Source organism: Falco peregrinus, chromosome 1, assembly GCF_023634155.1.
Source record: "Falco peregrinus isolate bFalPer1 chromosome 1, bFalPer1.pri, whole genome shotgun sequence".
NCBI classification, from domain to species: Eukaryota; Metazoa; Chordata; class Aves; order Falconiformes; family Falconidae; genus Falco; species Falco peregrinus.
The window spans coordinates 95,531,104-95,548,380 of NC_073721.1; the positions used below are offsets into that span (position 1 = coordinate 95,531,104).

The 17,277-nt window shown below is 50.8% G+C and overlaps 1 protein-coding gene across 3 annotated transcripts; it reads left to right on the top strand.

The window, feature by feature from the left end:
• Window positions 1-9: 9 nt before the first annotated feature.
• Window positions 10-16,820, top strand: GPR137C (G protein-coupled receptor 137C). 3 transcript variants are annotated; one of them, XM_055820076.1, is made up of 7 exons: window positions 13-456; window positions 8,092-8,135; window positions 8,890-9,118; window positions 12,216-12,365; window positions 12,922-13,044; window positions 13,159-13,274; window positions 14,131-16,820. In XM_055820076.1, exons 1-7 carry the CDS (start codon window positions 88-90, stop codon window positions 14,147-14,149), a joined length of 1,050 nt encoding a protein of 349 aa, XP_055676051.1. In that variant the 5' UTR covers window positions 13-87; the 3' UTR covers window positions 14,150-16,820. The 3 variants fall into 3 exon arrangements, with proteins under 3 accessions (XP_055676044.1, XP_055676051.1, XP_027650420.2); XM_027794619.2 differs by having other exon boundaries at window positions 17-456; window positions 14,012-16,820; XM_055820069.1 differs by lacking the exon at window positions 12,216-12,365 and having other exon boundaries at window positions 10-456; window positions 14,012-16,820.
• The last annotated feature ends 457 nt before the right edge of the window (window positions 16,821-17,277 follow it).

Below are 17,277 nucleotides of genomic sequence, written 5' to 3' on the forward strand. Positions count from 1 at the left end.
GCATGGGGGTGTCCAGCCGGGGCTGAGGGGAGGGGCGGGGCGGGCGCGCGCGGCGACCGTTGGCGGGCCGTTGCCTCCCGCTGCCCCATGAGCGCTACGGCGGCGGCGGCCCTCGCTGAGGGGGCGGCCCTGGCGGAGGGGGCCGCCGTGCCCTACGCGGTGGAGCTGGGGCTGACCGTGCTCCACACGGCGCTTTACGCCGCCCTGTTCCTCTTCGCCTACCTGCAGCTCTGGCTGCTCCTCTACTACCGGGAGCGGCGGCTGAGCTACCACACGCTCTGCCTCTTCCTCTGCCTGCTCTGGGCAGCCCTCAGGACCACCCTCTTCTCCTTCTACCTGCAGAACTCCCTGCAGGCCCTTCGCCTCCAGCAGCCCTTCGCCCACTGGCTGCTCTACTGCCTGCCCGGCTGCCTGCTCTTCTCCAGCCTCTGCCTCCTCAACCTCTATTTCGCTGAGGTAAGTTTTTTCCTTTGGGGGGCAGGGACGCTCCAAGCCCTCACCCTGCAGGACGCCGGGGCTAAATCTTCCTTTTCAGCCGCCCTCCCCAAACTTGGAGGTGCACAGAGGTGTGCCCTGGAGCCAAGGCTTTGGGGTGGGATGGGGGGGGTGTATGTGTGCCCTGACCAGGCTCGGTGGGAGAGGGTGCGAAGAGGGGTGCCCTCAGTGTAGGCTCTGGGGCAGGTTGGGGAGGTACAAGGTTGTGCCCTGAATCCAGGCTGGGGGGGTGGGGGGGCGAAGGCACGTAGATTAATGCCCTGAATCTAGGCTTGGGGGTGGGGTGGGATGGAGGGGGTTGTGTGAGCAAAAAGTGTGCCCTGGATCCTAGTGCCGGGCTGGCGGAGTGCAGGGGTGCGCCCGGAATGCAGACCCCGCGGGGTGGTACGGGGGTGCCGGGGGGGGGGGGAGGGGGGCACATGCCCTGAATCTGGGGTTGGGGGGGGTGCAGAGATGTGCCCTGCTCCCGGGTGGGGCTTTCCTCTTTGCAAGAGGGGTTGCAGCGCCGTGGGGCTCTCCTGGGGGACTGTTTTGCATCTTTTTTAAATTGATTCCCCGTCTCTAAAGGGGACCAGAAAGTGGCAGCAGCAGGGGCTGCTCTGGCCTGGAGTGATGCCAACCATTACGTCACCAGCTAGAGCCTCTTCTGCTATTGTTGCTGCGCTCCCTCCTTCTCTCCATCTCTCTGCTCCGCTGTGAACTGGGCTTGTTGTTCTGCAGCTTGTTGTCAGACAAAAACCCTGAGATCCCTCTGCCTCCCCCAGACAACAGCCTGGGGCTGGAGAGGTGGGCCCCTTCCTAGCACAAAGATCGGGACTGGGACAGTGCAGGGCTGCTTGTTATTGTTGCTGAGCTGTATTCCTTCTTTTCTGGGCTTCCCATCACTTGTTTTGTGGTGTTTTTTTAATCCCCCTCTCTCTAGTCCTTTCACTTGTCTTTATCTTTTAAAGCCTTGTCTCTCCCCTCCCCTTCTTCCTCTGAATATTTTGTTTCTGCTCCAGTTTCTCATGAGCAGCCCTTTGCTTGCCTGCCTTCCAGTTTGGTGACTTGTTTCATAAATAGGCAGTACTTTCCTTCCAGCTTTGTTGTTGTTCAGATTCTTTGCAGCTCTCAGCTGTTCGCCAGCCTCACAAAGGAATCGCTAACACACAGCGAAATCGCTCCGATGTGTCACCGATGGGAGTTATGATTTCATTTTCCCGAGGACATCAACATTCACATGATAACGTGAGACTTGGAGCAATTAGGTTGTTCAGCTCTTTTGGTTCTTCCCCCCCCACCTGTGTTCTGTTCCCCCCCCAGCCCTGAAATAAACACCTGGAAGCTAAGGTAAACTGCCTGTTGCAAAAGCCATCAGTGTTAGATATGCTGCTGATCGAGTGGCAGCAAAATAACAAATGGTGCATAGTGTGCATAATCCATCTTGTCTGTTAAAGGGAGCCTGACCTACCAAATGCTCCAACCAATAGGTGTTTGTGTGTCCTGTGAAAGGCAAGCTGAGGAAGGGATCCTATGTTCTGGTACCACAAAGTGGCTGGATTTCTGCTTTCCTCTAAGTCACTGGACTTGAATGACAGCAGATTTGCCTCTGTGGGCTCGTTAAAAGGCATCTTTAAAGAAGGGCAAGATAAATTCAAATAGGTTCTCAGGCTTCCCTTCATCCCTAGTCATCTGTTTTTGAGTGGACTCTGGTGGAATATACCCTGTTTCTTTCTCCTTGAAGACCCAGAGGCAAGGGGAATCCTGTCTGAGGAAATAAGAGCTCAGAATCTAGAGTAGGGAAGGATAAAATGACTTAAGAAAATGGGTATGCATGCTTGCTACAAAGAGGGTCTGATGCTTGGCTGTCGCAAGCAGAATGGGTGTCCAGCGCTTCATGGTATTTGTGGGTGATCTCACAGTGGTGGTACGTAGTGAAGCTTGCAGCTCCAGAGGTTTGGAGAAAGAGTGCAGCTAGATGGACTGAAAGTCTTTGGTGCTTTTCTGGCTTCCATTTTAACAAAAGAAATGATGCTGAGCAGTGATACTTGGCTGTCTCTGCTTGGGCTACAGGCTGATAAAACTAGCCCATCCTTCTCTAGGTGGGAGGATGCTGTGTACTGGTAGCTAACTTGAGATGTGCCTGGCTTGGTTGTGTTTGGTCCTTGCCTTAAGGCACAGGAGCAGTTGTGTTTAAGGGGGCTTAGGGAGTAATTAAACAAGAATTGTCCCTATCTGGAGGAAGGAGAGAAGCTGTGGTAGAACCACAGCAGTTTACCTGAAGTGGCTCAAGATCTGGAGATGACTGGTACATTTACTAGTGTGACTTCAAGCAGAACCTGCTGTGGAGGGCCCATCCCTTCCTAGTTCTTAAAGGACAGCTGGTAGCAACCTGTAGAAGGGCATTGGGCTTCTGCTATGCTGGGGGTGGTGTCCTGGTCTTAGATGTCCTCAGATAAAAGCATAGGCTGTTTCTGTGCTGAAGGCCTGGGTAATTGTTTTTGTATACAGTGCCTCCTTTGTGGAGATACTGGAGAAATGGCATCTGTCTAAGCAGAGAAAGAAAGTGTGGCCTGTGCTATGTTATTTGAGCTAATCTTGCTTGATTTACAGAGCTCCTCAGGCTATGTACAAGCTGAGGGTGAAATGGTGCTGGGTGGGGGAAAAGCTCCAGGGAACAATAAATACCCATGAAGAGCTAGCATTATTTTGCACTCCAGGCTGGGAAATTCAAACTTGTGAAACTACCTGGTGTTTCCACCTTTCTGTGGGGAGAGGCTATCTTCTTCCTGTCCCCTCGTAGCTCCTGAGAGGATGTGGAGACCTGACAAAAAACTTATTTCATAGATTCACTGAATGGTTTGGGTCAAAAGGGACCTTAAAGATCATCTAGTTCCAACCCCCTGCTACGGGAGGGACACTTTCCACTAGACCAGATTGCTCAAGGCCAGCAATTGGATGGAGCTTTGAACACTTCCAGAACACTTACTTGGTGGAAACAGTTTCTTTTTGTCACTGCCTTATTTCCACCTGGAACATCAAAAAGTGTAATGGGTTCTGCTTGGGAAGATCTCTTCCTTTCTGCTTCAGCTTGTAACAGAATTAGTTCCTTTCCAGGAAATCCAGAGTTTGCAGTATATCAGGTCTGGATTCCTCGGATTCGTTCCCAGTCTTGCCTCAAACTGGCAGAACAGTGGCTCTGATAACCAACCCAGGGTCCTTCTCTGCCTTGCTTTTGGAATAGCTCCTCTGCTGCCAGCTAGACATCTGCTTGAGTAATTCTACCTTTCCCAAGAGTCTGTGCTAATTTCTGCTTTCCCCCAGGTCACTGTCAGGAGCCCAGTACATAGAAATGTAGCCACAACAACCCAACCTCCATCTTGACCCTTTCAAAGACCTTCTTGAGCACTTGGCATCGTTGTCTCACTTGGGAGTCAGCAGCAATGTGCAACAATGAGTAAGGTCTTCTGCTAGAGTGATCAGGCTCTGCCAGACTGGTGTGGCCATAACCCTTAACCTGTCTGGGTTTCTTTAAGTGCTCCATCTGTGATGACATCAACCTCTTTCATCCCTTGCTGCTCTAATTGCACTGAAGCAGACATGCATGGGAAGAGCATCCAGCCTGGGAGCCATTTGTCCTTGTTGTCCTGTATCTTCCTGCCTTTTCAGATGGAAAACTGGAAAAGCCTCAATCATTCTTGCACCCTTCCATTCTCCTTGTCTGGCAGACACCTAGCATGTGCCCTCTGCCTCAGGGACTGGTAAGGGGTCACTTAAGCTCAAAACTGCTCCATCCCATAGCTGATGATTCCCATGGGCTCCACTGTTCCTGAATGAACAGGTGGCTATGCCAGCAACCAGTTATTCTAGGAAATCAGGGTCCAAGCAAGTTGTACCCTGTGTTCTTGATGGCATAGGATGATCCCAGTATTAGTAGGAATGGTGAGAGATCCTCATGGATAATCCCAACTGTTTCTGAGGGACAAGTGGGGGCTTGAACACTTGTTATGGGGCATAGTCCCAAAATAGTCTGTGCTGTGCTCTAGTGCTTGCTGCTGAATCTCTGTGGTGAGAGAAGGAATCTGTTGGTGGATGCAACTCTTGCAACTGAGGTCTGTGTTCATGTCAAGGCAGGACATGGTTATATCTTGTATCTGGAGAGCCCAATCACATGATTTCTTTAGGAGCAAAAGAGACTTTGACTCCATCAAACAATGACAAGCTTCTGGCTCTCCTGGATCTTTCAGATCAATTATGAATGGTTGTAACAAAACCAAGCTGAAATGCTATCTGAGGCTCAGTGTTGGGGTTGAGATCTTGGTTTGTACAGGTACCGAAAGTGGTCCTTAGAGCTATCTGTGGGATATGGTGTCTGTCACTTCTCTTAGGAGCTGTGACATCTCCAATACACCTTCTAAGGATGACTGTGTTCCCTAAACAATGCTCTGAGAACATACTCTTAGCAAGTTCACTTTCTGGGTTCAGTGATGTGAGCAAGGTATGCACTTCTGTGAAATACAGCAACTCTTCATAAAAAAACCGAAAGCCTCCAGCATCACAAGGGACTTTGAGGTCTGTAGCTCTTCTCACTTGCCTTCTTTCCATGTCTCTGGCTGATGTAAAATGCTCAAAGGATTTGTGGCTCCATAAAGACAACAGAGTATTGCCTAATTTAAAAAGGCTTGCTTAAGAGTAAGTTTCTCAGCCCTGCTGAGGCTGGGCTAGCAGGGACCTCTGTTCCCTATTTTCAGCAGGCAACTGCATGGCTTCTGGGGCTGATCTCAGCTAGGAACTGAAGGAACTGTTCATCTTGCAAGGGTTGCCACTAGCAACTTGGCATAACGCACTTGTCTGAGGGCATGGGTCAGTGTTGCCTGTTTTTATGAAGAATAGGGTTACTCCGGAGCGCTCTGCACTGATTTCTTCACAGCAGAACCCTCTACATAAGCTGTCCTTGGGCTTGGAAAGCAGCAGAGCTAGTCCAGTGCTGAAAGGCTAGCAAGATTATCTTGAGGGCAAGAACCCAAAGATGCAGTGTGAACACTGCTGATGTCACCTACTGACCCAGCACTATGAATTAAAAACAAGCTTCAGATGAGTTGTCATGTCTTAATAATGAAACCCACTGTAAAGAGTGGTGCCTGCTCCCTTCCTGAAGTTATAGGACTAAGTATCTGGGGGCTAATAGGAGTATAAGGCTGGGACCTGGTCCCCTTCTGCTTTTCATGGCAGCAGTCCAAGTGCAAGTCTCAGGTTGCTATTGTGCTCTTAACCCTGAGACAGCTTTGTGTGCCTTAATCCTCAGGTTTGTAGAGGAGGGTCTTGGTGGACTATCTTGCACGGGGCTACTGCAGAAGCCAGCATCTTTCTGTTGGCCAGTGGCGTTCCCCTGCTTAGCCAAAGGGCTGTTCTCAGCCAGGGTGAGCAGCTGAGATACAAGCCAGGGACTCTGTCTGCACCACTACTCAGAGGCTGTGGTTACAAATGACTTTTCTGGGAGACAGAGCAGATGTACAAATACCTTAAATGAATTTCCATGCTGTGCAAATGGGTGCTGAACAAAGAGGTTTCCTAGCCTGACGTCCTTGATGTCTGTTTTGACACTGCCAAAGGGCTTGAATGTAACCTACAGGCAAGCGAAGGACAGAGGAGGATTTGGGGATTTTTCTGTTTTGAAGCCACCACGTGGTCCTTCTGAGGCCCAGGTTTCCTGTAACTCAGATGAGCTTTGGGGCTCAGTGTGTTATGCCACACTTCTGTACTTCCCTGGGCTGGTGTAGGCCAAGACAACAGGGTAGAGGGTTTCAGAGACTGCATGTACTACTGTGCCCCTCAGCCATGGGGGCTGGATACCTCCCTCTGCTGAAGTACTGTGTCTTGTTCCCCATTAAGTGCTTCTCAAGTGAACTCAAGTTCATCCTCCCTCAGACTGGGGAAGAGGAGCCAGACAGTGAATCTGGCTCTCGGATCAGGGTTGCTGAAGCTGTCCCATGCCCTGTAGGGGGGGTTTCAAATGCTTGACATTACTACAATGGATCAGACAACCCTCAAATCCTGAAATGTCCCTGGAAATCCTGTTGGCAGGAGCCTTATTTTTGAAGCTTCAGAGTGCCATTTCTGCCTCGGTGCTGACTGGAAGGCAGGAGCCAAGAAATCCCATCGGGGGGGAAAAAAAAAGCTGACTAAGAGTGCCTTGTAAGAGATGACTGATCCTTCACTGCAGCCAGAGTCTGGATGCTGACAGGAAGGACTCCCTGCAGAAGCAGTGAAACTAAACCTCCGCACCTGTGCAGTGATCCCATAGTGGTCTTGTGCTGACCACAAGTACATGGTTGCTGGATCTGGCTAGATGGCTCTCTGCTTCTTCCAAGTTTCTTCAGAGTCTCTAATGAGCTTTGGCTGAGACTGAATGTGACCTCAGCTCTGGGACTCTTCCTGGTGGAGTCTGTACCAGGATCTGCATTTTTCACAGGACAAAAACCAGTTCCTGCCATACTGTGCTAAATCAGTATGTGACAAACAAGCTCCATGTAGCTCTGTCAGCATGCTGCTTGTCCTGACAATATGAGAGCACTGGTTACCTATCCCTTTGCAGTGGGACTGCTGTGGTCACATCTGTGACTTGGGAGTGTCTCTGCACCTCTCTAAACTGTCCATACTTCCTTAGGCAAGAAGTCCTGCCCCTGCATGCTTCAGCAGGAGCCAGTCTGCAGCCCAAAGGGGTATAGAAGGGTGTCTGGCGCTTGGGAAGAGTGCTGTAGGGCTGCAGGGCTGCCTGAGTATGAGCTGATGGTTCTCCTCCAGCCCTCCCAACCCAAATGGGTTCAGTCCCCTGCAGTCTGAGGAATGGCTTGTAAGCCTTTGCTTTGAAGCACTGGTCTCTCCTGTGCAGCTTTCATCTTGAGTCTCCTAACTCCTTGTGTAGTGAGGAGATTTGCAGAACCCAGATCCACTCCTGGACACAGCATGTGTCGCTTTGAAGAGTGAAACAGTCTGCAAATAACTGTTATCTAATACACTTGTCTGACAAGTGTGCCATGCAACTTGGTAGGCTGGGCCTTCCACCTCTGGAGGACTTCCTACCATCTCAGGGTTACATTTCAGGTGTATTTGGCCTACAAACATCTCAAAGGTGGAGGAGCTGTGAGCTCCAAATGCTTGTTATAGCCTGCAGGTCCATCATCCAATACCAGAAGGCTATTTTAGATCAGCTATTTGTCTTGCTGAGGCAGCCTTCTCTAACGTGGGAATCAAGGATGATTGAGGTCCTAAAATATGCAGCAGAGAACACTGGGGAAAGTAGATGTATTTTTGAATGACCTTAGCAACTGAGTGCTAAACTTCCTGATCTTCTCAGAGTCCTTAGGTGTGGTGTTAAAGCCCTTGCCACATATGGGGTGTTAAACACATTTATGCCTGTTGGACACCTACATTTGCTTTTGGCTTTTGTAAGAAAGACTGGTACTCTTTCTTGCAAGTGGGTCCAGTGCAAGGCTTGGTGTTGATAGGTAATTTGGAGTCCTTCAAGATGTCCAGCTGGATGATGGCTCCAGTGTTGTTAAGTTTAAAGGAGAGCTATAGGTCATGTTAAGTAATGCTGTGCAAATCTTTCCCCAGGTCATATTCAAAGTGAAATGTGCAGCTGAATTCAACAAGTACAAGTAAGTAGTACTTTTCTAAAGTTACCTTCAAAGCTGGCTTAAGGTAAACTCATGCTCCAGTGCTAGGAACGGGAGCTTCAGACCCCAAAGGCTCAACAGGGCTAATTTTATACTCTGACAAGAATCAGTGTTGTGCCTTGGAGCAGGACTGGGAGCTTCAAGGGTACCAAGGAAGCTAAAAGCATATACTGCATGCTTCCATCCATGTTGTTAGCATCCCAATACCAGTGCTGCTAGCAAACTAGATGAGTTCTCAAGGTCATTCTGAGCTAAAAAAGATCTGCAGGATAAGGCTTGAGCGATAGGCGAGACCACTGTTAGTGCAGCCCAGGCACTTCTTGGCCATTTCTAGGGAAACCCACAATGGAAAATGTGAGCTCCAGTGGCTTTCAATAAAGAAGTTGCAGTGGCTGTGATGACTCATAGCTTATTGACTGAAGTTAATGCAGAGCTAGAGCAACACTTAAAATCTGCAAGATAAGAACCTGACTGTCAGAAGATGAGTCTTGTAACTCATGACTACTTACACTGCTTATGCATTATGAGAGCAGCTCAGACGAATACTCTGTGGATTTGGGCTGTCAATACAACTGCTGAAACTTGCTGGAATGTCTGATCTTCATAGCAAGCAGAGCACTGGGCATGTTAGGAGGCTCTTTTGTCTGATGAGGCAAGAGGGTGGTGCAGAATGAGCCCAGAACTGTCTAATTTTTAACTCCACTTGTATTTTTTTTTTCCCTCACTATTTCTTCAGGGTCCTGTTGTATCTGGGCTCCATCTTTACCAGCCTTCTCTTCTTAGTTGTGAACTTAACTTGTGCAATGTTAATCCACGGTGAGGTCCCAGAGAACCAGCTGAGGTGGACAGTCCTTGCCCGTGCCCTAGTCAATGACAGCCTCTTCATCCTCTGTGCCATCTCGCTGGCTTGCTGCATGTGCAAACTAGGAAAGATGTCTTCAGCAAATGTCTACCTCGAGTCCAAGGTAGGTAAATACCTCAAACTACACTGGAACTGCAGTAGTCGGCTGGATTCTCAACTGGATTTATGCGTGCTTAGTCAGAGCAATGCTGGCCTGGTGGCACCTGAGCTACTCTTGCTCCAACACTACTTCCAGCATGGAGGTGGCAGCTCTTGGACTCTTCCCTCCAGAAAGTGAATGTTTTTGCTGTAGGAATGAAGTGCCCTGGATGTTTTAGGGGAATATGTTGTCTGCAGCTTTGCTGGCACGATAGGAGACTCATGACCTGCTTACGCTTTTCAGGTTTAGAAGTATAATTTAGGGTTTGACTGGAAGAGAGGGCTTTCTAAGAATAGCAGATGCAGTTTCTGCAGTATATTGTCACTAAGGACAGTTAAGTCTCTGTCATATCTCTGGCAGATGCAGAACAGCTCTCTGCAAAGGGCATCCCTCCCAGCAGTCCAGCTTTAGTTGCCTGCCTCCTTGAGCCAGAGGCAGTGCTTGCCTGTCCTGGATGAGGTGAGCATCTTAAAAGGGGAGGAGAAATTGCTGTAGGTCCTGCCCCAAGGCAGAAGGAAAGGGGAGGGTCTGAACATACTCTTCTTAAGCAGGTAGGAAACTAGACAAGATACCACCAGTCTCATCTTGGTGTGGCAGTAGGCTGGCATTAAGAGTGCCCCTGAGCTGCCACCCCTTCCTCTGGAAAGCCATATCACTCCTGTCAAGGGTAGTGATTCCAGGGGGACCTGGCCTCTTGAGAAGGGCAGGCAGTAGTCTTTTGATGAGCCTGGAAATGTCTGTAGGAAAAACTTGCACACCTGAGCATAGTCAGGCTCAGGGAAGCCAGCTGCCTGGCTCTAGTACTTTGCAGTACAGCCCCTCACCCTGTATGCTGTGACTCTCCAGTGTCAGAAGGTGGGGCTCTGGCCTCCTGCAGAGACCCTGTTTCCAATGTGCCCTCAGGTGAATCTACATAAGCTCGAAGCACTACTGTATGTGGCTCAGCTGGGAGGCTGCCCACAGCATAGAGCTTCTGGAGGTAGTTAGATGGCTCCATCCCCCCTCAGGATGAGGATGAAGAGGGTAACAAGCTGCCTTGCAGCAGACACTGCTACAGAGATACTCTGGATCCAGGCAACTGCCTTGCATTGGCTGGAGGCATCTCCTTGCTGCTTAGCAGGCCATCTGCATGACCACTCAAAGTGGCTGCAGTCCATTGCCCCTTCTCCTAGGGAAGCAAGATGTGAGGGTGGCCTCTGCTTTCAAGTTCAAGCTGAGGCTGTCTGTAGAAGTCTGGGCTTCTTAAGCAGCAGAGAGTGGTGGTGGTTGCCCAGAATCCAGGATGTGTGGGCCTTGGGTGGCTAGGACTGACATCCAGCTGGCTCTGGTGACTGCTCTCCACAGAGGCTGCTGATTGCAGCCAGGTGATCTGAAATGATACAGAGGAGCCATGACTAAGCTGAGAACCTGCTCGCATCCCTCTTGCATGGGCCAGGTATCCAGCTCTGACTGGCTCTGGACACTAATTAACTTACCAAGTTCACCCAGCAGTAGTTTATGAATGCAGTAACTTCCTCTACTTACATGCCTGAGGCTGCCTGTGGGGCCCTGTTCTTGCAGAAATGCCATAGAGAAGTCCAATCTCAGGTTGAATACTCAGCCTGGCTGTCTGGTAAATGTCTCTTGCATTCAAATGCTGTCTCCCTTCCCTACCTTGGAGGCATTCCCTGACTTTGTTGTGGAGGAGCTGCAAGAATAGGATGGGGGATGAACAGAAGTGTTACACAAATACCTGAAAAGGTTGTCCTGCCTCCTGAGCTCCAGCTGTGAACCTGCTGACTCAAAGCAATACAGCAAGGCTGGAGGGGCCCAGTGAGGCAGCTGCCTCCACTCCTGAAGGTAGGAAGGCTTTGAGCCATCTGATACTTGAGGAGGCTGTGCTGTTGGACTGCAGCCAGATCCTGTACTGTGGTCCTTGTTAGCTGGAGGTTTGTTTCACTACCTCCTGCTCTGCTGGACTGGACACCAAGGGCTCAGCTAACTGTGCTAGAACAGGCTGTGTTCCTGTGCTCCAGTGGTGTCACGGGGACTTGTCTGTTAGCAGCACTTTCATGATTACTCTTCAAAGATACTCTCTTGAGCAAGTGCTCTAAAGCTAGGAAAGAGCTAGCATGCCCCTAGCTTGGATGGGGAGCAGGCCAATGAGTGAGTAGACTATCTGCTTAAACACAAAGGCAAGTCAGCTGCTGAGATGTGTTTGTCTGCCTGCTCACTGACTTGGTGGCTCCCAGCAGCTATTAAAAGGCTTCACGGGTATATTTAGCAAAGAAGGGGAGATGCTTGCAGATCTTCAAGTGGCTTCCTCTCCCATGACTAGCTGTCCAGGAAAGGTAGGTACCATGACCTTCAGGTACCTCATGTACCTCTGACAGCACTGCATCTGAAACAATAGTGGAGGAAGCTCCTCACCGGCACAGGACAGCTAGCAGGAGTTGGAGATCCCGCAATATCTAGCCACCCTTCAGCACACTGCTCTGTAAGCAAAGCCTGGCTTGTCCCACAGCAGTGCTGGGGTTCAGGTCCTGGGTCTTTCTGCCTGTTCTCACAGTTCCCCACTCCAAATATTTGAGTTTATTGCCTAGACAAATGTGTTTGGTGTCAGGGGCGCTGAACTGCTGCGGGGTGAGCAAGCTGGGTGGATGCTCCTGCTCTGGAGTCTGATCAGGGTGTAAAGCAGAAAGTTGATTCTCTTAATGGTTTTTGGCTGCTCTCCTGGAGAGTACCACGGTATGGCAGTGGGGGGGATGGCATCTCTCTGGACCATCATTTTGAAGCTGACTGATAAGATTCTGAGGATAATTTTCCTGTGCCTCAAGCTTTGCTTGCTCCCAGTTGACACTGGCTGTGTAGCTCTGCTACTGCAATGAACTCATCACACAAGAAAGCTCTTAACCAGCTCTGAATATTTTAGCAGCAACATACAAATGTTCTAGGTCATTCTTGCCTGCATAGCTTCTCATGTGTTTAAGGAGAGGGTGGTGTTGGTGGTGGTGTGTGTGGAATTGCAGCTCTGTTGGAAGGTCTGTATTAAAACTGGGTGGTTTTTTTCTTCCTGTTGTAGGGAACATCTGTCTGCCAGGCTATTCTTGTGGGATCTGTAGTTGCTCTTCTGTATTCCTCAAGGGCTTGCTATAACCTGGTAGCTGTGGCCATATCTCCAGACAATGTTCCTGGTCCTTTTAACTATGGCTGGGACAACCTTTCAGACAAGGTGAGTGTCTGGGACCCCCAATCCAGAGCTAGTAAAGTGAACGGCAGTTACTCTACCTTCCCGTGAGGGTGTGCGTAGGTGAAAAGGTTGCTACATGGGGGCGTCTCTTCAGCTGAATCCCCAGATGAGCTGGCTTTCTGCCTTCAGAAGCCCTGCTTGCACTCTCCACCACAGCAAACCTTGATCTTTTATCTGGCTGCTTCTCCAGGAGGGATTCCCTGTTGTGCTCTTCAGTTCTAGCCTGCCAACTCTTCTTTTGGGGAAGAGGAGGAACATGTCAACTAGAGCAGAAAAGCAATGCTTAATCAGGCGTGGCTGCATGCAAGGGAGTCATTGGTGTGGGGAGGGAGCTAAGAGTACCCTGGTAGCACACTGAGCTCACTAAAACCAGTAGCAGCAGTCAGGTGACGGTCACCATTCTGGTTTGGGGATTCCTGCAATTGTAAGGGTTTCTCTGCATTCCTGGTTCTAAGCTGTGTTGTGTGTCCAGCTTTGGGAGCTGTGTGGCTCTGCTGATGGCTAGGTTTATACAGAGACTTCTAACTTCTGTCCGCAGGTGCATGTGGAAGTGAGCAGTGAAGAGTATGTGGTGTTCGGAGTGGTCCTCTTCCTCTGGGAGCTGGTGCCGACAACTTTTGTGGTGCTGTTCTTCCGGGCTCAGAGACTGAGTCAGAACTTGGTAAGCCTGAGCAAGCTGCTGTAGCTCGAGGAGATGCCTGGGGTGTGGGGGCAGGCCTTCAGAAAGGTTGTCAGAAATATCCCACCTCTGGCCTAACTCCTTTCTCTTTAACAGACTCCAGCGGGGATGGTGAATAGTCACAGTTACAGCTCCAGAGCCTACTTCTTTGACAATCCGAGGCGCTATGACAGCGATGATGACTTGTCACGGCTTGGGGCCAGAGATGGAGGGTAAGTGTCCTGCGGGACAAGTAAAAGCACAGCTGCCATTCTGTTGCCCTGAGTAGAAGCAACAGAGCTGTTGGCTTCTGCTCCTAGGAGAAAAATTTAGTGTTAAGAGGCAGCTTGGGCAGGGTGGGTGGGGCAAGGAGCCTTCTGACTGAGCTTGCTTTGGTTCCCTCCTGCAGCTCACAAGGAGCTATTTTTATTAGACAGAAGTGACCAGCTCTGAGAGGTGGATATCGCACTGGGTGCTCGCAGGTAGAAAATACATGGTGGCTACAGATGGGAAGGCCTCATCCAGGGGGGCTGATCTTGCTGGGAACCCTCCTCAGCTGTGGGGGCAGAGGGCTCTGAAGTGGCCTCCAGAGGAGTTTCTCCACTGGGAAGGATGTGGTCTGCAGGAAGCTCCTGGTGTCCAGGAGAATGGTCCAATATCCCCAGCAAAACTGGGGGGAAGCCTGACAGCCCTGTCCTTTGCACGCTGCTTGGGGGCGTAGTGAGGGATTCAGAGCTTCTGGCTCTTCTTGACCAGTGTGTTTAGGGCCTGGTGCTTTTCTCCTTGTACCTGTCTTGTTGAAGCCAAGTTCCTTGGAGATACTGTGCCTGCATGTTATAGCCTGCTTCTGCAGGCTTGGATAACCCTGTCGGTGCTGGCAGCGGAAGTCTTTACTAGCAGTGGAGACTAGCTGCAGCCAAATTATCCATCTCTAAGAGTCCACGTCTGGTTTTTCTGTCTCTTCTCCCAGCTTGGCTACCCCTCAGTGCTCTGGCTGCTATGGGTCCCTGGCTGGAAATGACAGCTATGTGGTGGGTCCCCACCTCAGCGGAACAGCTACAGACAGTGCCCCCTTGCTCTTTGCCGCAGGCGGCTCGGAGATGAATAATCACCATAGCTCATACCCTGCACCACAGAACTGAAGAGGCTGCGAGGTCCCTTTCTTCCCAGAAGTGGCATTCATGTATAGGATTGTAACCTGGTTTTCTTTCATTCTTCCCCAAAGCATCTAACTCATCGACACAAACATTCCACTACCTGCTGCAGCTGTAAGCGGGACTGAGCCTATGGCTGCAGGCAGTAAGCAAGAGAACTGTGACTTTAAGGTACCATGTAGCAAAGTGAAGCGGAACTCTCTGGAAGCTTTTTCTTGGTCTGGTCTTCAAGATGTTGGCAGCTAAATGCACCAGAGCTTCCTCACTAGAAAAGAAACATCAAATGCATATTTGCACTTTTATCTGCACACTTGGAAGGAACGAATCTTGCTCAGACTGTGCTTGGTCTGAGACTGTTCTAGTTACTCTTAATTGCACATCCATAGCTGGGAGAGGCACTATCTTCCTGCAAAGACGTGTTCCGTGAAGTACTCTGCATCCTGACTCACTTGGGAGTGTGAAGCTCTTTTAACAGAGCGTTACGGGCAGGGCCTCCTGTGGTGAATGTTAAAGCATACTGTGCCATATTCACACCTGGCAGGGCTGATGCCTCTGGGCTGACTGTGGTCTTGCCCTGACTGCTGGCCCTCGTTTCACCTGGTTGCTGAACTGTCCTACCTAGGACTGTGGGTTCAAAGCTTGGCTCGAAGCATACCCTAGAGCAGAGGCCTATGAGGGTGAGACCCAGTGTTCCTACTGGCGTTGAGATAACTATGTTGTAACCAACCTGCTAGTTTCTGGCAAAGGAAGAGGGCTGGCTCGGATGGTAGCTGCTGTTGGGTGGTGGGCAAGGCTCCATGGGCTGCTGCCTTCAGGGAAAGCTTGGAGCTGGAGCTGGCCCAGGGAGAGTGCGTATGCAGGAATGTGTGTGGCCCAAAGCACATGTGGAACCAGGGCTGCTTTAACTGGGGGGTGGTAAGAGCAGTCCGGCTCCCCTTTCCCCCGCAGTATTAAATTGCATTTAGCAGATAACCAAGGGTTTTAACTTCAAGTGAATGTGAACCGGTGGGGTCACTGCTGAGGTGCAGGGGCTGTCTGTCTGCTTGGGGAGGCAAGGCCTGCTCTTGCAGAAGGAGGTGGCAGACACTGTGGAGACCTGACCATGGAGCAGGACCATGGGCCTGGAGTCCTCCCACTGCCACAGAAGCTGCATCAGCAGGGCTTAGCAGTGTACACAGCATTTTGAGTGTGCTGGGTTGGTCTGGGAGGAGGTTTCTGTCTCTTTAACCAAAACAGCCATGTTTGACCTGGCTGGTAGCTCCACTGGGCTCCTGGAGGTGGAGGCTTGGTGTTATTCCTGGCTTGCCCTGAGCTTGATGTGGGGATGAGTGAAGCAGCTTTGGATGTGGCCTTGGATGGAGGCCCTGGCCCAGGGAGGGCAGCTGCTCTGCCCTATCATGACAGCCTGAACTGGAACTGCTTTTAGCCCACCCAGGGCTGCTCCTGCGGGTCAAAGCCAGGTCTGACACTGAAGGACCCGGTGGGGGTGAAGGACTTGCCTGTGCGTGGAGCGGTCTGGCACTGCCTGGCTCCAGCCATGTGACACTGGGCTGGCTCTGGTGCTGGAGCCCCCATAGCTCTGTGAGAGAACCCCCAAGCACTGGGGCAGCCCCGGCCTCTCCTCACTTGCCATGTGCTCACTAGTATGGCCTGCTCACCCTGTCACCCACCTCACTTTTACTGAGCTAGATGTCACTTGTCACACCGAGAATGCCCTGTCCCTCTGTGTGGTCTGTGCCAGCTTGTGGGCCTCCCTGCTAACCCGCTTCACTCTTGCTGGCCCCCAAAAAGGAGCAATCCCAGCTGCTTTTTGGAGAAGGCTTGGAGATGACAACTTTCAGCACATCCCTCTTGCTCTAGTACTTGAACCAGAGCCCTGCCCCCACTGCCGTGGCTCTCCTGGCTGCTCTGCCTGTCTCCTCGCCTCGGCCGGGGCACAGAAACAGGTTGCTCCATCTCAATCACTGCTTGACTTACGGCAAAGCTAAGGGAGGACCTGGACTCAGTGTGTTGCCCTTCTTTCTTCTGCTGTAAGTCACCAAAGATAGTAAGTGATGCTAGTGGCCCCTGTTCTTGCTTAAATTCCAAAGCACTAGGAGCACTTTAAGTTTTTCTTTGGAGGGGAAGGAGTGTAGTGCAAAAAAAATAATAATTTTAAAATAAAGAATTAAAGGGCTACAGGCTCATTGTTCATATTGCACTGAAGCACACAACAATAATACGATCTTCCTGGCATTAGGATGGCAGGTCGGGGGTCGGGGCAGTGAGTCTTGTTGCTAATGTACTTGTGAGTGACTGGCAAAGTGTTTTGGTTTTACTCATTTGTACGGATGGCCGTTAATTTCAAAACTCTGACTTGCTCCTGCTGGGGCTGGTCCCATGTTTTACTGAAGTAATTTATAGCTGAGAAATACAATGACTTTTTTAATGCATAGTTGCCTTTCATTAAACTTTTTTTGTTGGTATGGTTTAACAGTGTTTTGGCTTTGCAGTCAGGCAGCAGCTGGCTGTGACAGGAAGCTGTGGCCAATGAATGTACCTATTTGTTCTTCACTAAACTGTAACCAAGCACTACTATGTTGAAATAAATAAAAAAAGCCTACTTTCTGTGCTAGGCTGCCAGAGGCCTGGCTGTGTTTTGCTCTCGATGTGACCCAGCCCCACCAGCTCCAGATGTTGGTCCTGCAGCCCTGGCCCGTGCGGGGCCCTGGCCGGCTCTGCCAAGCTGTGGCTGGCAACATGGTAAAGCTGCTTCTTGGTGGGCTGGAGGGCTGAGCTGGCACAGCTGGCACAGCTCGGGGCTGGCCAGCCAGCTCTGCTCCGGCGTGACTGCAGGGGCCTGTGTGTCCCGCTGGCCTTAAAGCTGGCTGGGTGCAGTGCACGGGGAGGGTTTCTTTGCACGGGGTCCTGCAGCTCCCCGTTGCAGCAGTGGTTTTCTGGGGTGGGCAGAGCAGCTTTTCTTCCCCCTGCCCTCGTGGTGCGCTTTGTTCTTTGATGTTTCTCAGGGCTGGAGGGACATGATATTCTCCGTGTCACCAGCTCATGAGGTACAGCGTGCTGGAGCCATGGCCTCTGCTTCAGG

Excerpts from the sequence above, each read along its gene's own strand:
- GPR137C (XM_027794619.2), top strand. The coding sequence starts at position 88 with ATGAGCGCTACGGCGGCGGCGGCCCTCGCTGAGGGGGCGGCCCTGGCG. Across the intron at positions 457-8,091 it reads TCAACCTCTATTTCGCTGAG|GTCATATTCAAAGTGAAATG; the intron begins GTAAGTTTTTTC and ends ATCTTTCCCCAG. Across the intron at positions 13,275-14,011 it reads CTTGGGGCCAGAGATGGAGG|CTTGGCTACCCCTCAGTGCT; the intron begins GTAAGTGTCCTG and ends CTCTTCTCCCAG.